At 32.8% G+C, this 27,590-nt stretch overlaps 1 protein-coding gene across 6 annotated transcripts in view; it reads right to left on the bottom strand.

The window, feature by feature from the left end:
* LOC128988544 (anoctamin-7-like) overlaps positions 1-25,013 on the bottom strand; it is a 68,409-nt gene extending 43,396 nt beyond the window's left edge. For 5 of the 6 annotated variants that reach the window (XM_054409922.1, XM_054409925.1, XM_054409924.1 and 2 more), the window contains exons 1-3: positions 24,951-25,013; positions 17,847-17,901; positions 4,471-4,580 (exon numbers count right to left, since the gene is read on the bottom strand). In XM_054409922.1, coding sequence (XP_054265897.1) covers positions 4,471-4,578 — 108 coding nt within the window. In that variant the 5' untranslated portion in view covers positions 4,579-4,580; positions 17,847-17,901; positions 24,951-25,013. Of the gene's footprint in view, positions 1-4,470; positions 4,581-13,863; positions 13,897-17,846; positions 17,902-24,950 lie in introns of those variants that run through there. The other variant, XM_054409923.1, reaches the window with a different exon arrangement.
* Between the last annotated feature and the right edge of the window lie 2,577 nt (positions 25,014-27,590).

The raw sequence follows: 27,590 nt of genomic DNA, 5'->3' as shown, positions 1-27,590 counted from the left end.
CAACGTCTGTCGAACCAGCTAGTATATAATAAAATCCAATGTATGTTTGTTTGTCCTTTATGGACTCCGAAACCACTCGACAGATTGTAATGAATCTTTCAGGCTTTATTAAGCATTATTCAAGGATGGTTTGTATGAAGTTTGGTGCAGATCCGTCCAAAGGGCTCCGCCCCAGTGGCTCTGGAGTTTCCCATGTTAACCTTATGAGTACTCATATTTAAATGGAATTAAAGAATCTTAACAGCTGGTTCAACTAATCAATTTTATTTTGTGATGCTCAATACATTAAAAAGTTAATAGGTTTACCAACAGGGTGCAGCACTATATTTTTTTTTTTATTTATGACAACAGTTAATTTTGAACCAAAAGGTGAGTGAGCGTTGCGAACGAACTTCAACCAGGACGTGATTGAGCCATGCGAACGAGCTCATCTTGAAAATGAACGAGCTTTAGACATTATACCACATTAGGACAGGACGACATCTGTCGGGCCAGGCCAGCTAGTATTGTTAATAAAAATAAACTATTTTTAAAACGTTTAATATATGTATAGGCTTCTACTACATCTTATACTACCAAAGCAACTTAGTCCGGATGAATTTAACTATAACTATACCAAAATATTCTAACAATATGTGCTAATATATTAATTGTTCATTTGAACGTTTGACTGTGTTAAGCTCTAAAGTTCAACTAAGATAAATATCATACATTAATAATTAATATCATGACAGTGCATATCTGGTAGTAAAGTGTGTGGACGTTGATTCCAGCTCAGATTCAACAGACAAATGGTTTTCTCTTCCATAAATCTCCAGGTGTTACCAGGATTGTGAGGCCTTTAGCTTGGAGGAATCACTTGGCGTCTTCCGTAAGATAGGGACTCTCCTTTGGTCAAGTACGTATCATTGATATTTTACAATATTATGTGTAAACGATACACATTTAGATAAACCATTAATTTGTTAACCTTATAAACCTATCATACTAAATCAGTTATAAACATAAATTTCTAACAGAACTGGCTGATTACTTTTCCCTTTACAAATTAAAAAAAAATATACCAAAAGAGTAGTTTCAAAAAACGAAAACAATACCAATAGAGCAGTTTCAAAAACCAAAACAATACTACTGTAATTGAGTGCACATAATAAAGACCCAACCAATGTTTCACAATAGGTTTACTATAGGTTTGGGTACTCTGTCATTAATGGTTTTGTAAATTTAATTTGCTTTGGTTTAGACTAAAGAAAAAGCAGTGAACAAACTGTTTTTATACCTTGTTAGTTTGTTGTTATAAGTAGTTGTTAATACCTAGAAGCTGGTGCAACGCAATCCGTTCTTTCCTCAAAGTTGCTTTAGAATGTAAACGATTCCGCAACTGTTCACTTTTTCTGTTTCCCATAATGATTTAATTTTGCCTCAAAGATTCTTCGAATATAATTGTTACGTTAAAAATTAAACAAATGATATTAGTTTATTATTATTTATTATTTAATATATAAAACATGCATATAGATTTCAATCTTAATATGAAATCGATTGCTTATTTTTGTCCCTCAAATGACATAATGTTTTCAATGAAATGCAAAAATTAAATTACACCTATCAATAAAGTATATTAACATCAACGAATTATATTATTGAGCGGATCGAGCGAAGCGAGCGAAGCTCTTTGGGATCAACTTCAATGCAAACAATATAACACCATCACTCAATAACGGCTGAACACATTTCAGCCAAACTTAACAAGACTACTTAGACTAATAATGAGATGGTTTGTAAACAAATAAATTTCAATTAGATAATGCTAATGCAATTTAAAACGAACTTAAAATTTCAAATTTTTAACATTAGGCTTATGGGACTAAAGTAGTTATGACAGTTTTTTTGTTTACAAGAAAAATGTAAGCAAGAGAATCATAAGGTATTTCTGAACTTTCTATACTTTTCTTTTAAACGTTTTTAAACCATTCCTATTATTTTAATAAACAAGAAAATGCCGTTAAAACATTTTTTAAGGCACGGAATTCACTGAAAATCGAGAAAATATACGGAACTACTTTCTCAATGCGCGGAGCATAAACAAGGAGCGGAGGGATACGGACCGGTGACTATTTTCTTGGGAACCTATTTGTGTTGCCAGCTGATTAGAAACAGCCAATGTTAGAAATCAGGATTTAATAAGCGATATATCGAACCGCATCGAAATCGATATTTAATCCGATAATCCCTCATAGGTTATATTATGTTGAATTACATCGACGGTACAGTAAGTTATTACACTTATTGATAAAACGCAGATTGAACACTGATCTAATTTAGGCATGTGGGGAGGTAGGTCGGGGTTTATAAGTATTCGTGACTACATTAAGTATTTTGAAGTAAGGTTAGATTAGGAAGGTAAAGTGTAGGTTATAGGTAGGTGATCGGGTTGTTTTTTGTGTTGCACCATATAATTTTTATCTTTTGGAATGGATTAGTTGGTTAAGGTTAAACGGGGAAACGATTTCAAAAATGATTGCATATGGTCTTAACTTAACAAACCATCTACAGTATTCTAGCTTTGACTTTATATAAAGTCAATGATTCTAGCAAATTATTACATACTGACCAAAAGAAAAGAGAACATTTGGATTTGGACCTTTGACCATAGCAAAACTAACATATAATTTATGGAATGTGAAAAGTTGTATATCATTATATACTATTCTGTAATATTAATAATTGTTCGGCAAATCCTCATTTTAATGGCTCGGCTGAAAATGGAATCTGCATTTTGTGAAACAGTAATTTGGTAACAGTTCAGTAATTTCAAATGTTGATAACAGTAGCCTATCCTATATAAATACTGTTATTTGATTGCCAAGCCACGTACCATCCAGTTACAACCGTAATAAGTAAACCTTGGCTTATAGAATCCACGGTATGAATAATTATTGTCTAGGCCTGTCCAGAAGTAGGCTACTAATTTCGAATTATATTATCTACATTGTATATTTAAGGCATGTCTTCCCTACTTATTATATTATTCTGTTTTCACTTAAATCAGCTGAATGCGATGTTTACTTATTACTTATGTTTATGCCTACATTTCAGCCATCTTATTTTATTGTTCAATAAGGAAGTCTTTTTCCAGTTTTTACGTTTTTACACATTGAAATACATGACTGATAATTCAGTTTATTTTAGTCTTTTAAAGGCGTTTTACATTTGAGTCTTACATTAAAATAGCCCTACATTTTTCGTAGGCCTATGTTTTATCTTTGACTATCAATACAACTAGACATTCCATCCCCATGTTGAATTTGTAGCCAGCATTTTCATCAAAATCTACTGTATTCAATGGCCAATGGTATTATTAAGACCAGTATTAAAATGCCGTCGCTAAATCGTCCTAATAATGGCCGAAGACCTACATTCCAGTTACATTACAATCAGATCCTCCATCAAGAATACTTGGTATTAACAATCATAAATTATTTCCAGCAAAGAAAGCTGAGTTTAACCGATGTTTATGCTGCACAGTTGAATTTAAATGTCACATTTCCTCTCCTGTTGTTATACAATACTCGTTTTTTAATAGGTACTGTTTTTTTATACTTAAATACTTTAACCAATTTTAAGGGTGAAAAATGAAGTCCAATGTTTTTGTTGTAGGCTACAGTTGAATTTGAATGTTAAATTTCCTTTCTCTTTTTTATACTTTAATGCCTTTTTTATGTTAATATCAGATTCCAACTACTGTAATATTTTCCTGGTCAAAACTACCATAATGCACTTCTCGAAGAGGTGAATTTGAATTATTATAATTTTAATCTTTAAAACCAGCATTAGTAAATAAATCTATTGACCTTTTTACATTTAGTTACTTATACAAATATCAAATCACGTTTGTTCCGCTCAACTGGCTTTCGCCTCTCTGAAAGCAACCCTAGTATATTTGGTTGATGTGGGAATAGCTCCAGCTTTAGTTATTATAAGCTATAAATCTTAATGAAAACCGGTCTAAAATCAAACAAAAATCTAACTGAAGATGATGTCGATTTAATTGAATTTATTGATTATTGGCGAAGATCATTCGACGGCATTTTACAAACTAGTTGCGGATATCCTCCATCACTCTTGGTTAGAAAAATCCTAACAAGTTATTGCATTTGAATGTAGGTCGTGCTATACTAATACACACAATAATTAATTATTCTTGTGGGTTTTCAATATTAAAAAAAAAAACTTTAACGGGGTTGGTGTTCCATGGTATGCTGAAGATCCACCATTAGCTTCCGGATGAAAGAAAATTGTAAACATTGGTAATACCGGTCGCGATGGAAATGTCCACATCATTTTGTAAATAACCGAAATAATATGTAGTATTACTAAACCACCTAGTTATCTGAAGTGTAAATTGGCATGTTCCCTTATGCGGTACTATTGTCTATTCTAATGTACCAGAATTTACTTTCCACTGACCGGAAGTATGCTCTGCTTGTCGTGGTCGGTGATGGTGCCGTAGTTGCTCTTCTCTTTGGGGTGAAGTTCGAAACGCTCGCTGTACCGGCGACACCGCTTCAGCGACATGTCTGCAACAAAATCGTTCAAAGTTTGAATATTTTTATTAAAATAAGGGGTTGCGTTATACTGTGCGTCCTGTAAAATACGGCTGTTATGTTGTAATCTGTGTTACGTGGCTCAGTTGGTAGCCCTCCGTGGGAGCGATGACGTGGTTCGCGTCCTGATCGTGGTAAATTTTATCAGTTCATTCTTGTTCTGTACTGACTCCCTTAAAGTTTTCTCCCAATGTTTAGCACATATTCTTCTATGAAATAACGAACAGCTTATTCAAAAACATCATACACATGCCGGGTATTAATATTGGAGCACATCTCAAATTGAGTCGTACATTACATAATAATATTTACGATTTAACTTGGCCTGGGTTTTGAGAAGGTAGAATAAATATCAAATTTAGTTTGTTTGGGGATAGGCTACAAATGTTCACTATACTAATGTGGCTTACATTTTGTATAAGTAAAAGTTCCGGATGAAGTTTTCACGGCTTCCAACATAGTACTGTAAACCAATACCAGATTGGCTGCAGTAGAAGTTTGTGTGGTGGAGGTCATCAATGTTTCAATGTGATGTCTTTGACGTGGCTGCAGCTACACCGCAACGCACAACAGAATAACCGGTGTGGTTACAGTAACTAGGTCAACACCTGACTGCTCTAACATAATTTCTTATATGATTATTGTTGTGGTTTCATGTTTTTAACAACAAAAATAGTCACTAAGTGACCCTTGACCTTGTTTTGCTTTAAAATAACGGGAATATTAGCCCTATGTATATTTTCTGACTTGAACCGCATGGCTGCATAGATATAATCACAGCTTGCCACTGGTAGCGTAAAGATGAAAGAAAGACAAGGCTTGAAATAGTTAAGAGTGTACAAACGCAGCTCACAACAATAGACTGCTAAAGAGCGGTTGACGCTTTCAACACACGATGAATTTTAAGCTTGCAAGACGTTGTAAGAAGCTTAAGTTGTTGGTTTAATTTGTTTGACACTAAAGCGTTAGCTCACATTTACACATTATTCTATCTTTAGAGTTTGCTCTCCTGAGTGAAACAATTTGTTCATGGTTCGATTTTGTCTGAAGTTATCAAGTAGTTTCTTACTTTGTTCTATAGGATTTTCATTGTGTTTTTTTGCTTTGTATAGACACAACAAAGGAACAGAACTTTTAATTGTTTTAGTTTTGAGACATATTTAGTTTGAGTTCTATAGTTAGATTTAGTGTTGAGTTCAATGGTTAGATTTTTAGTTTTGAGCCGTATAGCTAGATATAGTATTGATCATATTAACAACTCTACTCTACCGTATAAAAAAATATATGCAATATTACAAAATTTAGGCTGTTTTAGAGGAAAAATCTTATCCTCTCTACTTCACCCTTCATCTAAAAAAATAACGCAACAGCTGAGGTTTGTCAAAACTTGAATTAGCTGCTACATAATTATACATATAAGCAAAAAATGTAGCGGGGGAACATCTATACTTATTTAATATGCAAGCAGGTTTTTTGTGACAATTACTCCTCCGAAACTACTGAACCGATTGACATGTTTTTGGTGTCATTGGAAAGAGCGTAAGTTGTGCAGGAAACTTTATTTTTAGGGAAATAATTAGAGAGTGAGGTCCTGGGGCCCCCTACGAAACTTTAAAGGTTTCGTATTTCTCCATACGATTAAGGCAGGGTGCACACTGGAGAAACCCGTTTCAGGAAACTTGTTTCATCAAATTGGTTTCAAGGAAACCATTTCTTTAACAAATGCACACAGAAGAAATGGGATTCCATCAGTTTCGTTATATAGATTTGGATGATGATGTAACTATATTGGTGGTGGCTAAAGAAAACGAAAAGAAGGAAGTATATTGGGTCCACCCGTTGATTAGGGATGGTCAACACAGTACTTACATTGTAGCTTGTTAATTATGCAGTGATCCTGTCAATTTTTTTGGTTTTTTAGAATGCCAAAGCCTCTTTCTGAACGTTTGGTGGAATTACTTAGCCCACTAATAACAAAGAAGGACACCAACCTGAGGTTAGCTCTGAGTGCTGAGGAAAAATAACAATACACTGAGGTAAATCAATAAATCCAATAGAAACGTGAAACTGAAGCCTATACGAAATCAGTTTTTTGGATTTCATGTAAACCAGTTGCAAGAAACAAATTAAATTACAGTTTCATGCAACGCAGTAAGCACTGCCCTGTGTTAAACTAATCCATCTGTTGCGAGCAACTAAAGTTTCTTGTTTCATGAAATCGGTTTCCTGAAACGGATTTCTCCAGTGTGCACCCTGCCTAACATGGGAAACAAACATTGTTATGAAACTCCAGCTGTTGTCAGAAATTAAAAGTGAGAAGAACATATGTTAATTGTAAACATTCAATGTGTAAATAATCCATGTTACATTAAACATGTGTAGGCCTATAGTTTTGGATGTTGTTTTGTGTTTAGTGATATAAGTTATTAATTATTGAATTTTTTATAAGTCAGGAAATGTTTGTATAAAAACACTAATAGTCCAGTCAAGGAATGAGGTGTAGAGTGCGTGAGCAGGTAACTAAGCGATTCCTTCCGAAACTTGTTCAGGGGGCTTAGGGTGTTAACATACCAAAAGTCCTGACTCCTAGGTGGTGAGCCAGGGGGTGGAGGGGGGAAAAAGGGGGGGGGAAAAGGTACGCATTTTGGGTTTTTTGATTATATCTCGAAAACTATCAACTTTTTGTATACTATAGTAAATTATAAAATTGAAGAAGATTAAATTTTCTACAAGAAAAGTATATAATGTGTTTATTTTGGTTCAACAGATTACGAGTTATAACTTATTTAATTGATATCTTATTAAAATACTCCTTCCATAAGAAATACATGAAAATTAGTATGCGAAATGGGGCGAATCCTATCCGCCCAAAGGAAATATAAATGATATTCTGGAAATCTTGACAAAATTTCCAGTAATTTGACACTTTAATCATTAAAATTGATCCAAAATTAAGGCAAGGGCGAGGTAACAAAATGTCGAGTTTTGGTGTTTTTTTATTGGAAATATAAAAAAAACCTTAAATCATCCCATTTTTAAACGCTCACCCTCGCTTTAATTTTTGACAAAATTTCATGATTTAAGTGTCAAATTACTGGAAATTTTGTCAAGATTTCCAGAATATCAGTTATATTTCCTTTGGGCGGATAGGATTCGCCCCATATCGCATACTAATTTACATGTATTTCTTATGGAAGGAGTATTTTAATAAGATATCAATTAAATAAGTTATAACTCGTAATCTGTTGAACCAAAATAAACACATTATATACTTTTCTTGTAGAAAATTTAATCTTCTTCAATTTTATAATTTACTATAGTATACAAAAAGTTGATAGTTTTCGAGATATAATCAAAAAACCCAAAATGCGTACCTTTTTCCCCCCTTTTTCCCCCCTCCACCCCCTGGCTCACCACCTAGGAGTCAGGACTTTTGGTATGTTAACACCCTAAGCCCCCTGAACAAGTTTCTGAAGGAATCGCTTAGTTACCTGCTCACGCACTCTACACCTACTTTTGGATAATTCATTGACTGGACTATAAAAAACAATGTCAGCTTATGATACATTATCAAATATTCACAGGAAATGTTGATTACAGTATATTGAACTGTTATAAACATTGTGAGTATTACCATGAGCACGAGTTACACACAGGTAATCTTTGAGTTGACTCGTTTTAACTCATTGTAAATATGACTGTTATTCGGTTTGAAATAACTTCTGCAATACTTGGTAATTGCTCGAATTCGAGCAACATGTACACTAGTCCACTTAAATAGCCTCCGTTTTTTGAACAGACTAATAGTGTGTCGATTGTGTAAGATGTAGAATAGTATATTCCAAGAACCAAGATTATGTACATGTGAATAGTGTGTAGGTCACCAGTTTTGAGTAGGGCTACTCATATTGTCTGTCAAATTTAAGAGACTAAACTAAACAAAATATTTATTTTTATTTTTAGTTAATGATTTAACGATGTTAAATTTTAAGTGTGTTAAGAAGTATAGTACCTTTAAACTTAGTTTACCAAATTTAATTCTCATTTATTGAATACTGAATATATTAACTGATAGACATTTACAACACACGGGAGCATATTAACACAGACAAATCCCTTGAGATTTCTCCATGACCACGTTCACACCTACATGTTTAGCTTGTATAACAGTTGAACATGTACAACATTGTTACAACATGCAATGCACGTTTCACATGTTTATTACAAACAACACGCATATGATATTGATAAAACAACAATAAGTAGAGCACAATAATGTTAACCCTTTCGATGCAAGATAGCAATACAGAATAAAGAAACAAGGTTATCATTTCTTCTAGTTTTCATACTGTAAGACTCCTTTGTTAATAATCTTTTACATTTCAAGTGGATTATTTATGAGATTTTATTACATTATGGTACTTGAATTCCACGGGACGTTAACTCGTTCTCACAAAATAATGTATAATGTTATTATTTGTAATTTTTGACGTACTAGTTCAAAATATTTTAAATTCACTGTTCAGTTTGTTGTAATTCCTTAATTATTATATTTTAAGACATGTATTGACTGGTATTTGTTTTCCTCAAAAACATAAGTTTCAACTGAAAACAGACCCGGTTGCTGAATCTAATCTCTTAAAGTAATTAGTCTACAAAGATTACTGAATTTACATCAGCTATAGTGTTGTTGCAGAAAAGTAAGGTAACGTATTTTTACACAAAATATTCATTTACCTACGACCGTTTTTTAAAGTAGCCATTTCAGTCCAGTTCTTAGAATTGAAAAGTTTCACTTTACAGCTGTTTACTTTCATATCCGCATAGTTTCATTTCATATCCGCATAGTTTTCTCATATCCACACAGGTAACGGACCAATGAGGTTCAAGTATTGAGAGAAAAGAATTAAAATTGTAATGCTTCGAACGTCAACTAATCAGCTGATCAGCTGATCAGTTGACCAATTTAATTGTTGATCCGACTTGTTCATGTTGATACTCGCGTATTCTTAATTAAGTTGGTGGAAGTCCAAAAATAAATGAAATATTTGCCGAATTGTACCTGATACAATATTATTTATGGTAAGAATGCTGCTAGCAATGTAATATTTAACGAAGTTTAACAAACACGTAATTACAGGAAATCAGCTGATTATACAACAAGTCATTGCATCACTTCCAGTGGCAATGACAATACACGAAAACGTAACCTCTCTAAAAAGTTATCAGTAGTGATTGTTAGTAATTAAATCCAGATTGATAGTAATTAAAAAACGGTCGTAGGTAAAGTAGTGTACGCAACTCGCGTTAATAGTCTTTACGACACTCGTAGAAGTTTTTAAGGCACTCGCCAAGGCTCGTGCCTTAAATTTTCTACTCGTGTCGTAAAGACTCACTTAACGCAATCGTTGCGTAAACTACTATTACGTATGCAATTCTTAAGGTTAAGTGTAAGAGAGGGCCATGTGGCCCTAACTTTGGCTGATTAAATAAATCGTTTTCATTTAATTTCATTTCAATTCTATTAAATAAACTCTTAAGTCTAAATAATTGACCAAAATAAGTAAATAAGCTACAAAAATAAGAATTATATTAGCAAAAACTGAATTTCCCCACTTACCTCTGTTACTTCAATAAACACTGAAAAATATTGAGAAAGAAAACTTTTAGTTCTCTTGATATGTATTTTGACCAGCTTAACAGCAAGCTTGAATCACTAGTACAAGGACCTTGTTGTATCAAACTTTGGGAGTTTGGAGAAGCAATGCTGGTATTATTAATGCAATTTTAGAGGGATTAGAACTTTCAAAGCGCCTTAACAGTTGGTATTGGTTACAGGCAGGTTTCATAAAACTACGAGAACTTAATAGCAGCTAATAACTTTAATCAATTTAGATTAGGCCTACTTTGAAGATTTAAGTATAAATTTGATACATTTTACATGTTTGTATGAATATTACTTTTGTAGTTTACTGTGATAAGTATACTTTTTCAGTTACACTTGATATAGATTTGTGATATATCAAATTAAATGTTATGATATGTAATGATATCATCAGATAATAGAGGTTAGAATAATAAAAAAATAACAATGACATGTTAATTGTAATTGTAAGATGAATTTATATAAAACATAGTTTGTTTTTGCAAAGAAAACCTGTAATATAACTTTAACAAAGTCCTTATAGATATATTGACGCAATATGTTACTTCACAATCTTTAACAGATATTTTCACAATCTAATAGCCAAATAAAATTATCATAAAGATAACGACGAAGCAAAAATTGGGTATTTTTAAAATATTAATAACTGAAAAAAATTACCCAAACACAAAGTAAAAGTAAATCAACAAAATATCCCTAACCACGAAAATTTAACAGATTATTATGCTGTATGAATAATAAAGGTAACACTCCGTTGTATCATGTTTGGTTGGTAACCAACAATTTGGCTTTAACATTGGCATAAATATTGTATCATTGGCCTACTGCCCAACTTGATTATCGCGATTATTGCGATCGTCAAAATAGTGTTATAGCATAACAATTCACGCAATTATTTTAATCCCTACTTTCACGAATATTGAGTAAGCTATAATAGAGCTATCGAAAGAAACATAGTTATCCTAAGGAAATTCTATTCCTTTGCACCGAAGAACACTAAATAAAAGAGTTCATCGGATACTATTTTTAAATAATCGATATTCTATGTCACATCAAGTTAGTAACCTATTGAGGAAAGTCAGTAGACTTTATGCTGATGGTATAAGCACGAATATTAGAACAGAAACTGTATGGACCATAACCATAAACAAATTACGTCACCGGCCCGAATATTATAACAATAACCGTAACATCTGGGTTGGACGTTTTTTGACAGTTCCATTTAAATTATAATAAACAGGGTTACTTTCGGACCACTGAAGTCATTTATATATAAGCTGTAGTTCACTCATAAAGAACAATCATTATTTTTATCTGAAGCAAAGGACACTGAATGTGTGTTGAAAATCTCTCTCCATGACAAATAAAAAAAAACTGTTTTATACATTACCAATTGAATAATTGATTCAAAATATTCTTTGTTTCAGCACATGGCATTAGTATTATTTTTCGTAATGTTTTATGAGCATGACTTTTTTCAGTCTCCATAACGATTATGTTGTTATAAAGTTACATTTTACAATTTGATTTTATTGTAAGTATAAATCATGATCCGTCAAGTTCTTCGGAAAATCCAGATTATCCTTCGAGGTAAGCGGATCGGTCAGAAATATTCAGGAATATTTCTTATTTGCATATATGGGGATGAAATACCCAACTAGTCAAAATATGAGTGGCAACTCAGACTTTATTTGTCTTAGGTAAGTATTCACGTTTATTCACTATTTTTATTCAGATTCAAATATCAAACATTTATAATTCCCAGAGTGAAAATTACGTTTTGTCACAGAATAGTAAAAGTATTTTTACGGATCATATTTTAGTTCGTTGATGATTCGAAGCAGACGTCAATATAGACGTGTGTTATTAAGAGAGAATGAATAATATATGTCTTATCAAAATGTCGATATAAAACTTGGATGATTTTTTCCTGGACACTTATTAAAACCAAACTAAATAAAAAATCAGGGCAAACAAAAAATTAAACTTCATGTTGTGTTGTTTTTTTATTAAAGTTAAATTCCATTTCTGAAATATTCAAATGCTAAGTACAGTACATTATCCTTAAGTAGGATAATTTAATATTTTAATTCACTTGGATACAATCTAGACAATTTTTGCATTTCATACTAAGCTATTAGTGAAGTTTAAAACCACTTCTTTATCTTTCCTGTAACATCAAACCTATGTAATCGTCACACCTAATTTGATTGAAATAATATGACACGAGTAAGACAATATTTTACCATTCAATCAGGTGAATTCGATTTCCGCTGGTTCACTGTGGTGGGGAGTATTGTTATTGGGCTTTGTTAAAAATTAAAGCTTACCAAAATATAGGTAGCTAACTTTTTCAATAATAACTTACTACTTCGAGCCATATAAACTGATAAAATAAATTCGAAATTACAACACTTACAGCTTGATGTAAAAACCAATAACAAATAAACACACCAAGGAATCTACAAATGGCACTTTCCTATTGTAAAAGAAAGGTAATAGAGAAGTTAGGCTCGATAACGAAGTCGGGACAATGAAATTACTGAGTGTGAAATGACAACCGTCGAGAATGGCATCTCTGGTTAAAAACATCGCCTCTCTCAGATATTATCGCAAGGGGTTTCGCCTTTTTATTACAATTGCTTTTTTTCTCTGGCAGTTGGTCCGGTTGTTTACGAACAATATTTTTCATCCTGCTGAGGAGACAATTTAATCTTATACAAAATTAATTATTATTTGAAAAAGTATAGACAAAATTTAATTAATTTAATTAGTGTTGAGTAGTAGTTTTCTGATACGAACATAAACTCTACATTTAAAGCATGCCATTGCAATAACTTAAGTACAGTCCAACATTAATTAGTGTAGGCCTACTTTTTTTACAAGTTTTCTAATTGAAGTATCTTCTATCTAAAGAGTGCAAATGGGGAGCAAGATGGTCTAGTGGTAGAGCGCGGGACCGATCCCGCCAATCACAAATAGATTTTATCTTTTTATTTTGTTTATTTTATATTTTGACCCCTTAGACCTAGGCTGGAGTAATGTAGAAAAAAATTGGGCTAGAACCTACAGAATAAAAAAAATCTTATGTGGATAACAGTATACTCCAAAGTTCGGCCAAAGTAAAGAGGGTGTTAGTGAACATAACTTAGGTTAATGTGGAAGCAGATAGCTAAAAGGATGATTAGCTATAATCCAGGTTCAAGGAACAGTTTAAGCCGCTGTAAGTTACTTAAGGACCTTTGGAATAGGCTTGGATCAAATTGGCTTTACTAAATCCCCTGTGAAGATGGATTAATAAGTAAAATCTAATTGCATGCAACAAAATCACGTGGGTGTAGCCAGCCTTATATTGATGCTTATTTTTAAGAAACCTTAAATGCTCTTACTAATTGAAGTATTTGCATAGCTTCTAGTAAGAATCTATGCAGTAACAAAATTTGAGTTAGGCACTGTGTTTATTTAATCACATTAAAAAGATCTTAGGCACCATTACATTCTAAGGTATTAAAAAGCCATCTCAATAAAGAATACTTATTTGTATGCAATTGTGTTCAATACATACTTTAACAACCCTGCCAATCAACATACCTCCATGTCTGCATTGTTTACTCCATGGCCAAAGACTACTGAACTACTAACAACAAAGGCAGTGGAAGTGTGACAACCACTGAGCTAAAATTATAACTGGAGGTAGCACTGCCATGGCAGAAGTCTGTCAAAAGCGTGTCGCTGATTTTGTTAGGTTGGTATAGCAGTAAGTTTTCTTATCATAGCAATAACATGGCTTCTTATAACTAGGTTGGTATAGCAGTGAGTATTTTTGTCATACTTGAATACTTTTAATACTTTAATAATTTTCTTTGAAATGGCGACCATACAAAGTAGGTATTTTAAGCCAAGTATAATAATAGTTATAGCAATAATATGGCTTCTTATGACACCAGACTCACGCAAACATGGCGGCTGGCGACACGCATCTTTGACATTCAGTGCTACCTCCAGTTAGAATTATAGCTCAGTGGTGACAACAGATAACTCTGTATCGCATGTCACATCCGCCATGCTGACATATTATCCGCGCATGAATATTTTGTAACGACCCAAAACCCGTCAAGGGGTAAAAACCCGATTTTAAAAAGTTTCATCTTAAGTATTATAATTTTCTAAGTTCGGGGTAAGCCGCTCCCGCGTTGTCAGCGGCATCGTAGGGGCAAGGGTCCTACGTCATCGTAGAGGGGATGAAGCTAGTTACCTACCCCGCCGCCAGGGGCGATGGCGAAGAAGGACCAGAAGAGCAGACCTCACGGTCAGTCGTCCACCCGCTACCGAACCGTCAGTACGCTTGCTGTTTGGAGACAATCCAACAGTCTATAACCTCCTAAATTCTGGTCAATTAAAGATTTCCCCCGTTCCTGGTAGAATCATAAGTCATCAGGTTAGTGTGCTACCGAATTTATTTTGTTTAATCTCATTTTTAGAGAAGTTTTATTATTTTTATTTTACTGTGCCGCAGTCGCGCGCACCCCGCACGCTTTTTCACGTACGAGCACACTACCTTTTGTCTTAAACCAGCTTCGGAAATCAGTTAAGTTGCCGGAACGGTTTACGTACGACTTACCCCGTTACCCCGGACCGTCCTACGTAGATTTGGTTTAAAAACCCCGTATCGACTCTGGTGATCGACCGAGTCTAATTTTCCCGACAAGTTTACTTTGGTGATTACCAAGTATAACGACCGAGTCTCGTTCTATATTAGTTAAGTTTCTAATTAATTAGGTTATTCGCATTCATCATAGGTTATTCAAAATTCTAAATTTAACTTTACATATTTTTCGAGTGGCTATGATGAGCACTTGTTGAAGGTAAGCTTAACATTGTAAGCATTATTGTTGTAATTAATATTCTGAGCCAATAAACTCGAAACGATAATTAATTAACAAACACGTTAGAGCCCTGGACTATCTCATAGTAGGCTAAGCTATCTGGACAAATTTAAGGTGTGACCTAATTTCAGGTGAGACGACAATCACGTACTATAAAATCTCAATTTTGTCTCTCAACCCGAAATTTCGTCATAATTTAACTACAAAGAAGAGTGATAGCTCAGTTGAAGCGGATAAAACAAATTACATTGTGTCTGTAACTTCAAGGTTATGAAAGTTCATACATCAGGAAATGTCAGATGTCAGATGATCCGAGATCCATGTCAAACACGGAAAATTACATGTTACATATCATTTTATTTATTAAATTATTTGATTTGTGTCGGTTTTATGCATGCTATTGATAGTTAAGGCAAGGTTCTATTGCATGCGTTTTGTTAGGACGAACAAAACAACGAAAAAACTTTCATATGTGTTCACAACCTTTTTTGGATGAAAAAGAACACATTATTTTAAATACGACCTAATAGCAGGGTGAGCTCTTACCACGATTACTAGAAAAATACCTCTTACCATTCGAACCTGAAAACGCGCTCCATTTTTGACACCACAAAACAGCTGTAGCTGCAGGATCGTTTTGACAGTAACCAGGCAATTTAACCGCCTATTATTTAATTTATGTTTTTAGGCCTCATAGCATAGTAACTATAAACCAAAATATTTTTACGCATGATGAAATCATCAAAGTTATATTGCAAGTTCTTTTCATCCAAGATTCTTCTTTTGAGAGTCAGAATAAAAATGGTTTCCTTCTTTGCTGTATTGGATTTCAATGAAATGAGTTTTGGTCAAATCAATATTCGTCTATTCTTTACCTCAACCCCAAAAGCTGAGCCAGTATTTAATATGCTGACATGCACCCTGAGACGGACACACGTGGTAGGAATATTAGATCAGCAGCATCCACTCTGTTATGAGCGTCTTTATAATAGCGAAAATAGGTGATCTAAACCAACTGCGTCAAAGAAAAGCTGGATGTTCGGGGTTTTAGTTGGGTTTCTTTTGCTTAAAACCAAATATGTCTATTTAGAGATTCCACCCTCAAAATAAACTAACTGCACAGCAATATAAATAATTACTTCTTTATACATCGAATAAAACAAATGACAGTTGGTTACTTCTTTCGGAATTACACTTTTTCCCAGAGTAACTGAGTAACTTAGTAACTTACGAAACACTAGGTAAATCGGTTGAAGATGTTACTTTATGTTATATTTATTGAATTTTCTTTGTTATGTGTTAATTAACATGCAGAATAAGTTTAAAGGGGGAAACATTTAAGCCATCATTCAATAACACTGTACACAGCTAGCCTGACCATACTATTGGACCAAATTACTCGCTGTTGGTACCAAATGAAAGATATTTTCCTGTAGATGTGCAGAATCCCTTTATAAATTAAAATAGGCTTAAAATAAGCACAAGAAATGAGTTTAAAATAAAAAAATTAATATGGACCTAATGGGTTGCCATTTTGGTAACAATAACACTGTACACAGCTAGCCTGACCATACTATTGGACCAAATTACATGCTGTTGGTACCAAATGAAAGATATTTTCCTGTAGATGTGCAGAATCCCTTTATAAATTAAAATAGGTTAAAAATAAGCACAAGAAATTAGTTAAAAATAAAAAAAAATTAATATGGACCTAATGGGTTGCCATTTTGGTGCCGAAATAACATAAAAATATACAGTATACAGAAAATCAAAACAAATGGGAGAAATTCCAATCACATGCTTTATTTACAGTGTGGGGTGAAAATAGAGAGGTTTGCACAATACATACTTTTGGTCGAGTTTTGGATCACGGGGCGAGCTCTCGTGAATAGTAAAATAATTTTAGTTTTGAAAACCAACGATTGCCTGCTGGTATTTGCACAGGTTTCAAGATAGAGTCTGGAAATGCATTGATATCCTTGGAGAAACTAGAACAATGGATTCAAGAAGGGTGAAATGAGACCATTGCTCCAAGGAACTCGAGGAATAAGAGACGTTCAACTTTAGAGTGAATGTAATTAAAACAAATCCTCTTAAAACACTAATTGCCAATTTGCCATTATATTTAACAGAAGAGTTTTACAAAGAAATATTTTAAGTACATTCGACTGATGCCAATCACATTTTTTCATCATAAAAATAAAAATAAAAATGTGCTTCAAGATAAGTGGAATGTTTTAAGCTGATTAAGTGATCTGATTACATCTCTGCGAACTTTTAATGTAAAAAATCTATTATCACTCTAAAAATATAGTTCAAGATTATGAAATGGTATATATTTTCTCGTTTTTGTGATAATTACTATATAGAATACACATTTTCCTTTTAGTAATTAGCCTTTTTTTAACAGTATTGCCAACTGGGAACACTTTCTTTGGGGGTATTTAAAGGGTGTTTTATTTTGTATTAGAATGAAAGTGAGGATTAATTTTATTTAACCATGCTATAGAACAATGCATTGAACCAATTTTTTTTTAAATTCATGCAAAGCATTGACCTAAAAATAGCAACATAAAAACCAAATTAATTTTGTTGGTTTAATTTGGTATGTAACATTAAAAGTATTATTGATATACTCGGTAGTTTATTCTAAGGATCAGTTGTAGTACAATTTGATTCTTAACTCACCTGTGTGTGTATTCCTTTTTGATCCTTAAGGTTGCGTCATTTTAGAGCAGGGGATCTGAAATTTAAAATATATCATTAATATCTGAACGTTGTAAATAGTATATTGATGAGGATGTAATACTCTGGCACCTAGAATACTTAGCAAATAGCATGCAGCTTGTGCTGTGCTAAAGTCACTCAAACGATTCAATATGTGTGTTTATTTATTGAAAGCGGTTTACGATAAGCCCTGCACAAATCTGTATCTATTGTATAGCACTCAAATTCCATAACCGAATTATGCTTTTAGGCCATCAGAAGATAATCAGTCCATACTATTCATGATTCATTCATTATAGCAGTGTTCAATTTTCTATTTGTGTTCTAGTTCTAATTATTAATTATTTCGTATGCTAAACATCACGGTATGTAGAAATAATGTCCACGTAAAAATATGGAGACATTTAGGTGAAGCATTGTGAAGAAGTAATATAAACAAAAACTAAAATATATACAGTATTACTATGAGATATTGGAAATCAATTTTCCAGTTGCCTTGAGACTTTTGGGATGAGAACCTGATACGATAAAGTAAGCCAACATGATAAGAAAAATGCAATCGAGGATCGAAGAAACCAATCTTCTTAGAACTACTATAGTTGGCAATCCATAGAGCTTACAATTGTAAATACTTGAATTTGGGTTTTTGTTTTTTCATACTCAAGTATTACTTGCTTTTCAGAATGTCTATTGACTCACACATTACATTGTCGTTAAGTGTATTTTGATTACTACTATTTCATAATTTACCACCCTTATAAAATAATACCTCCAGTTCGTGTTTTTTCACTCAGAACATCTCACATAAATATCCCAATGCAAGTTATCAAAAGCGATATAACGGTGGCACCTGAAGAGCGGCGGATTTGTAGATATCGGGTTCTACATTAATCTTCGAAATTGGTTTCCGATTTGGTTTGATTGATCACAATACTCAATCGCGTTCCATGGCAGACCACTTGCAGATACTTCCTATCTTGCTTTAACAGTAACGGGCAAAGACTATTTGATATTTAACGGCCATCTATCCTATCCTATCATGTATTCTAATACGAGCTATGTCTGTCTGTCTGTCTGTATGTCTGTATATATTATTTTGTATATACAGGGTGAATAAAAAGTCAAGACCCCCCTCTCTAATATTTTTCTAAGTAAAAATACAGAGATATCCTTTTGGTGGTCGTGGTTAGAAGGAAGTTTCATTTTATGATTTTGCAATTTTTAAATGTCCCCCCAAAAGGGGGGATTTTGGGGGCAACTCAAATTTTTTTAAATGTAAACCCCCTTAAAGTGACACCTTATTTTAAAGTGTTTACAAAGACTTAAAGAATAGTGAAAACCAGAGTTTGCTATTTAATCTCTATCCAAAATGGTAACCCGTTAAATATTATGGAAAATCAATGGTAATATTGGTTCGTAATTGTAATATTGGCTACAACCTACAATTTTGGACAGAGGAGAGATAGCGAACTCTAGTTTTAACTATTCTTTAAGTTTTAGTAAACACTTCAAAATGAGGTGTCACTTGAAGGGGGTTTACTTTTAAAATTTTTGAGTTGTCCCCAAAATCCCCCTTTTTGGGGGACACTCAAGAATTTTAAAATCACAATATGAAACTTCCTGCTAAGGTTAAATGACCACCAAATGGATAACTCTGTAATATTTACTTAGGGACAAATTAGAGGGAGGGAGATTACTTTTTATTACACAATAAAATTAATCTATCAGTAACGTCATTAAACTTTGACGGGCTATTTTGGACAGAGAAGAGATAACGAACTCTGGTTTTCACCATACTTTAAGTTATTTTAAACTCTGTATTCAGGAAAATGTACATCATAATTAATTGAAATTCCACCGAAACCTAAATAATAAAAGAAAAAATAGTAAAGCCAAAATCAGTTGTATACAAAATGCGAGTTTCCTTTATATTGCTTTTACAATCGAAATAAACTATTTTTTTTAGAGGTTGGCGGCTTCTTTTAACCTTGCATTTGCCCGTTTAGACTAACTGCCCGTGCATGGAACGTATCCAGCTAAGCAAGGGGTGAGCCGCACAGCTGCGTTTGCGAAACTCCCTTCTCAAGTAGGTGTCAGGTTCTTTAACGCTCTTCCTGATAGACTAAAAAGCCTGGAGAATTCTCATTTGTTTAAAACATGACTGAAGAGAGAGTTGACGAATCTTGTGTTCTACGAGGTGGATGAGATCACTAAATACCGTTGGAGTTGAATTGATTACAAAATTTTCTTCCTGAGGGGTTTAGTTCGTTTCTAGTCATTGTTTATTAAAATAATTGCTGTTATTACTTTTTGATAGGAGTTTATTTATTGTTATTAATCAATAGTTTATTCATTTACTGTTTTACATACTATATATATATATATATATATTGATTTTATAAATAAAAGAACCAATTTCCGACCTTAGTTTCTACAGTGATTATATTTTATCTTATTTATTGTATTTTTTATATTGATTGTATTGATTGACGTTTGCTATTCAATGTATAACTAGTTGCTCTGCCCGTGCTTCGCTACGTTTAAAACCATTTAAAACATTTAAAACCAATTTTACACTATGGCTATTTACTCATCATCAATTGTAATGTTTACCTAGCCTACTTAACCATCCGTAATTTATTTTAGCACACAGTTAAAAACTTTTCTGTGGTGGGTAGAAATAATTGGCCTGAGGTATTGAAAGATGGGAGTGGAAGCAACTGTTTAACCTGAAGAGAATAATTAAAGAGATGTAGACTCAGAACCTAGCGCAGTTTATTCTGACAAGCAGAGTCGATCGTAGCCGCGGGGAACGTTAACTGTGAAGTTATTTATTACATTTAAGTTATAAAATTTATGGTAAAGTTTAGATAGTAGTAAAATTAAATTATGTACCTAGTTAAATTCAATTAGGTATCTATCTTCCACAGGGGAAATGGTATGGCATTTCTTTTTGCAAAACTAAAACGTATACTATATTTTAAACAAAACATTGTTCAAACTGATTTAGTTTTTTTTTTTGCTTTATTTGAAGTTTACTACGGAATTTGAAGTTTAAATTGAATTCTTGTTGAATTAGAATATATATCTAATAGAGCAAAGGATCATTTAATTTTTAAATTACTGCCAATTGTAGAACGAAAATTAACGTAGGATAACGAAACCTTGGCAAATTATGCTGCTACTAAATATTATTCTTATGTTTTGTAATAACTTCATAATAATTCCAAACTGAGAACACGAAATAGCGCAAGCTTTAGTTTTCTAATATGCAAATAATTGGAGGCCTAAAAATCCAAGAGAAAATACAACTTCGACGGTAACATTACAGGCAAAATCTCTATTTTATTTACCAACGGCAATACACCAATTTACAAAGATAACCAGTAGTTTGACTGCTTCAACAGTGAATGTTTGTGCTTATGACTAGATTAACAATAGTAAAAACGAAATTGATAACAATAATAGACAATGAAATGCGTAACAATAATAAATAAGAAATGAGCAACAATAATAAATAAGAAATGAGCAACAATAATAAATAATTAATTAACAACAATACTAATGATTTGAGTTAACATGCAATATATATCGATAACAGCAAAAACAAGTGAAATTATTATTGGTCGACTCGTTACTCTGCTGCCACTCGCCTAACAGCCACCAAACTGGAAGCGAAAAAGTCGACCGACGAACATATTTCGTTCCCGGAGCGCATCAGACGTGGTATGGGGCAGAAGCGTAGGTCGAAGCATGGTCAAGCTCAAACAAGCGTTGATGCCTGGTACTTCTGGGAACGTGCAGATTGATCCTCTCGAGCAGAAAAGGGCTGCTGATCTGGTTGTTTAGCAGCTTGAAGAGGAAGGCAACATCAGCAACTCTTCTTCTACACTCCAAGCTTTGGAGACCATAAGCTGCAGATATTGCCTCGACTGGGACGTCCATGAAATTGAACCCAGCGCGGCAACCTATATGTCTCACGAAGCGTCTCTGGACTGATTCAAGATGGTTGATTTGGCCGAGGAGGTATGGCGACCAGACCACAGAGGCGTACTCGAGCAGCTGACGAACTAAGGCCTTGAACAGGATCGTTGAGGAGTTGGCACTCGACCCATGTCTTGACGTTCGAGAGATCATCTATTACTTTAAGTATTTGACAGTAATACACATCGCGAGTCATAATATATCTTAGACCTTTTCATCTAAAATATTAGGAACAGTTATTACTTGATGGATATCGTATCTAGTAAAAAATATCCCAAAAGCTAGCCAGTAAGAATAGACTGCCAAATCAAAATGATAGTTACCAAAAGAGTTTTCTTATGCTACGACGAATTCCTTGTTAGAATATTTTATCAAAATAATACGGTCGCAAAAGCACATACACACGAATTTCTCCACTTATGCGCCATCTTTTACAGGACGTAATCTCTATAAAGGTCACGAAGTTATGTTTTATGACGTAAAATGCGACCTTTTAACCTTTAACGACAGTTTAGCTCGGGCGGATCAAATACACCTTCACAATACGAGGAAATTGAAGCTCTTTAAACTGGATTGTACAATGTTTGCTGTAGTTTATTATTCAATGCGTAACTATTAAACACAAATAAAACTAAAACTTACGATTGCAATTTCATGAGTGTAATAAATATCGCAAACAATGTAAGTAGAAAAATTATTGCATTAAAATATTCAGAGATCCAACATTAAATAATCTATTACTTGAAAATAAATCCTGATGCTTACTCTAAAAAAGTCTTACACGTATAAACAATTTACAATAGAATTTATAGTTTTCGCTCCCAGAAAAGGAATATTCTACATGATTAGTTTTTAACGCAACACAAATGTAAAGAACCGGGAGACACTTTTTAATGACGGAACAAGCTTATATGTTGGTCTCCCCGTTTTCTTTACTTGATCGTCAATCAGCTGATATATGCATTGTTGCATAGTTACTTATGAGGTTTACTCCTATTGGGAGTTTACTGCAAATAAGACTTGAAATATGTTTTCACAAGCTCAAATAGAATGTTTTGTAGTTTAACGTTTATGTTGTTTTCTACAGATCTAGTTTCCTAAATATTTGGAAAAGTCAATACAATAATCGATCCACAGGTCCTGGAACCACACCAAACCTAATTTTAAACCATCAAAGATCGCCTTTTACTTAGCAAACTCGCGGTTTTAAATGTGGCTTATGACTAAGAAAGTGCACCCCTTACCCTGGAAAACGGCCATAAATAAATATGAAGTGAAATAACTTAATTTTCAATCTAAAATATGTATACGTGTACACGTATAACTAAAAAAAAAAAAAAAAAAACGAAAGCGTATAACTAGCACTAATATAAGTTGCAGCTTAATACGATTTGTAGTTTTAATATTATTTTGAATAACATTTTCTCGTGTTATTCTATTCACAGTGACCTATGAGAATACTTTGATTAGAGCAGACATATCAATATGCGGATAAGTATTAAACTGGTATTAAGATAGACATTTCTTAGCAAACAAATAAGTTCAATAATTAATTGTACGTAGATTTTTTCTAGGCGATGTAATATTGGATTAACCTTTAATCTACGATCTTTGTTGAGTCTAATGAACTTCTTATAAATGTAGTATAACAAGGTCTAATAAGGCTTTGAAACAAAACGTTTTAGTTCAACATAGTATTGATTAATTAAAATCTTTTAAAGCAGGGTTTGTGATCAATTTAGTTAAGTTTTGAAATAATTTGATAATAACTGAGGTGGTTAATTGTAATATTTATAGCATTGTAAAACTGTTTAACTTGAACTCTCTATAATTGAGTATTTATAATTAATTAAATACAAACAATAAGTGTAACAGCTTTTTATACAACAGGTAATCAATAAATAAATGGGAATTATTAAAAAAGGCAATAACTTAATCCCGATATTAGATTATGATTTGTTTTTTGATTATTTTTCATGAGAAACGTAAAACTGCAAGCAATGATTACATCTGGATTTAAGAGTTGAATAAAAGAGGATTCTGTGGAGATTTTCAGCTTTGAGATCTTCATGTCAGGGGTTAGGCTTTTCATCTGTGTTATTCCATGTTGTGTTTTGAATAATATGGGCCTACATGTAGGTTAAATTATAAACTTAATGAATTTGACTGTAAAACTATGATTGGTATATTAGTTAAATTAAAACGTCACTGTATTAAGTATTAATTTTTACAGGTCTTAGTGGTAAATATATAAAAATAATTTCAAATAGATGGGTAGCCAACTGGTTATAGTGCTCGCCTAGCAATCGGTCCTGAAAAAAAGGTCAGTAACTTTTTGATGATTCGAAACTGGACCCAGCTGTTCCTTTAAATAAATGACAAAAATAAAGACTAGAGTTGGAATTTAAATAAATGATGCTGGTTAATAAAACAGCTGATCTTAGTCAGTAACAAAGCTATACGGATCATCACACTTAATTCTACACTCAACCTTTACTCATATTTGGGTTTAAATACTAGATGACGTCCCTACCTCAACAATTGATAATTGTCAACACAAATACATTAAATAAGGCTAAATGTTATGTTACTATTTACTATCAATTATTTTAATTAATATTCCAGTGGGAAAATAATATTTCCGTTTACGAATGTTCAAAGTATGCAAAAATTAAGTTCATTAAATACTTAAATATCTTTACCACTTATGAATTGTATTAGAACGTAAACAATAACAGTACGTGTAAATAAATAATGCAAACATTTAAGTAATGTCTGTACAACTAATAAATAAACCGTAGAAGGCAACAATTCATATCCATACCGTTATAAAAAGATGTTTTTCTAACCGCAAATTTATTAGACTATAAACGATCTCGGTAGTAGTTAAAGGCCATCTTAACGGGTGGGTAAAATACTCACGGAAAGGTCATAAAGTATATAAGCTACGATATATAAATTGAATACCAATACTTCTTTTGACAATAGTAGACCCATTATTAAACAAATATACCCTTTATATGAAACGCCCCCCCCCCTTCCCTTTTTATGAAACTTTTATATTGGCATTTTCTAACCTACCTTTTATTTGGATGACTTGAGCTTGTTGCTGCACGAAACAATTCCATTTGTCAGATTCTTCATGTCTAGAACAAAAAAGTCTGTGTTTAGATTCAATTACTTTTATAGACAATTCCTACCCATCAATCATAGATAAACCTATAATAGAACAAGAACGGTTACATTTTGACTGATTTAGTTCACGGCCATCACACTAAGGTATCAGTTTGTAGCATAACCGCCCAAAGCAGTTAATGTCAGAATAACTGATTATCAAAACGACATCAATGAGTCATATGAGACATGAGTATGATATTAACCAAGTAAATTACTTATCATGGTGTTTTTATAGGAAAATTATTTTTCAGTAGCATTTTAATTCATAAGAGTAATTTATTCAGCTTTAAACCAGTTAATTTTTTAATGGAACCATTTTGAATAAAAGTGTTATATTTCCCCTTAACACGTATTAAGTAAAATGGAATATAGTAATTTATAAGAATATTACAGAAATAAATTGTTACTATAAAAAATACAAAAGAAAAGATAGGAGGAGGAATAAAGAGGTAAAAAAATTAGGACCAAGCATATATACTGCAAATGCCTACAAATAGTCAGGTCTACCGTTGTTTATACACTTTTTATCGTAAACTATAAACGTCAAGTTATGTTACGGAGTCTGAAATGACGTGTAGGATTAGGAAGCCATTCTATTATGCGGCAGACTTAACCTCCGTTATATTGGTCCTCCCCCCAACACACTTTCGAGCCGAAAATGACACCCTAATCCAGGGTTAAGTCGCCTCTTTCAAAACTGTGTACTCGTTTTCATAAAAAAACTTCCACTTTCGTATACTTCATAAAAAAATTGTATATTTCAAAATGAGGGATATTTTAATTATTATTCTAATTGGGATGACTAAAAATGGCTAATTTTCTTCAAATATACTAACTTCCATTTAGCATTTAAAATTACTTATCGAACGACATTAAGGTCAAAAAGATTAAATAACAAATAATTAATGTAAAACAATTGTTTATACCTAAGGCTCAAAAAGATGCAACCACACTAGCTTAGCCCACTTAGCCCTATTATGCGCAAACGAGACATTAAAAAAAAGTTGTTTCTTTATATTAGTTTTATTTTGACCTAAACATAATGTTTTAATGTATATGTAGCCTATATAACTATATCTGTATATGTAATGTATACGTTCATGATGTAATGTATGTTATTTTTTGTAATACTGTATTCACACGAATATGATACGTAGTAGTACTTACAATAAAATAAATCGTGTTTGATATGAAATATGATTTAAATACAGTAAATACTAAAATTTGTGCATTATAATTGTGCTGTTAATAAAATATAACAAGAACCGGCTTACTTAGGAAAATACTTAACCACATTTATACCTCGGACTTTAAGAATATTTTAAGAACTTTACCAATAAAGTAACAACTAGCAAAACATGGGACTGTAAGGTCATTGCAGTGAACGCCACTTACAACAAATGTCATCCAGTTAAAAATGAACACCAAAGTTCAGTCTTAAAAGTCTCTGGAAACTAAGTTAAATGTGCCGCTAGAGTCTTGAAAGCTTATACATTATAGAAACAGTAAATCAGACTCAAGCTTTATTTTCATTTACCGCGAATCTCTTGTCATTTTTCATCCTCCGCTTGATATTTTATTGCTATTTTAGTCTTACCAGTGTTATTGCAGTCTTAAGTCAATGTGTCTTGATTAGTTAGTGGCATTATATCGACAAAATCTTAGAATTCAGGATTACGTAATAATTTTCATAAAACATACATAATTACAAAGAACTATATCCTAAACTTCTAAACCTATAAATTTTGATAGAATTAATGTAATTCATAAAAAATATTGACTATGTTTTGGGCAGTAAATTGTTTTTCATCACACTATGATGTTATTAGCTGTTTTACATACGTTAATTAGAGGCTGGAAGTTACGTATTGCTGACCATGCCAGCTGTCATCGTCATTTGGGGACCGAGCAGGTTTTTACATCCCTAGGGCCGCAAAATCAGCTGCCCATTTGCATATTAAATACACAAACAGTATCCATAGCATTGCAATAGAATTGTTTTATTTTCACCGTTTCCTAGCAACTGTTTATTATTATTTTTGCTGATTCCTGAAATTACTTCTTCACATAACCTTCAAGTTGCGTTGACTATCAGTGTGCATTAGTTATTATTGTGAAAAGTAGTAGTGTGGTGAAAAATAGTTATAATACAGTATATACTATTATAAGAATTAGTCTAAATATGTATAATCTTTAAAAACAACATTTAATCCCATGAGCATATAAATAGTAGACTACACAACGTTCAAATTTATATTTTGTTTAGATATTGAGCAAACACAATCCATATATAAATCCCAAAGTACCCATGAACTTTTGAGAACACAAGTCACACCCATCGATCTCTCACACCCCCATAAAACTACACGATTACTAGAAAAATACCGGTATGGATCATAAACATAAACAAATGACGTTGTTGGCCCGAATCCTATACTAATATCATTGAACATATGTTTTGGCAGTTCCATTTAAGCAATATTAAATCATGTTTATTTTCGGGCCAAAAACGTCATTTGTTTATGTTTATGATCCATACCGACA

The sequence above is a fragment of the Macrosteles quadrilineatus genome, unplaced genomic scaffold, assembly GCF_028750875.1.
Source record: "Macrosteles quadrilineatus isolate MER2022 unplaced genomic scaffold, UCM_ALF_1.0 Scaffold_3__2_contigs__length_128488019, whole genome shotgun sequence".
Lineage (NCBI taxonomy): Eukaryota > Metazoa > Arthropoda > Insecta > Hemiptera > Cicadellidae > Macrosteles > Macrosteles quadrilineatus.
Note: the sequence above shows the minus strand (reverse complement) of the source record. Positions and strands in the feature narration are given on the sequence as shown.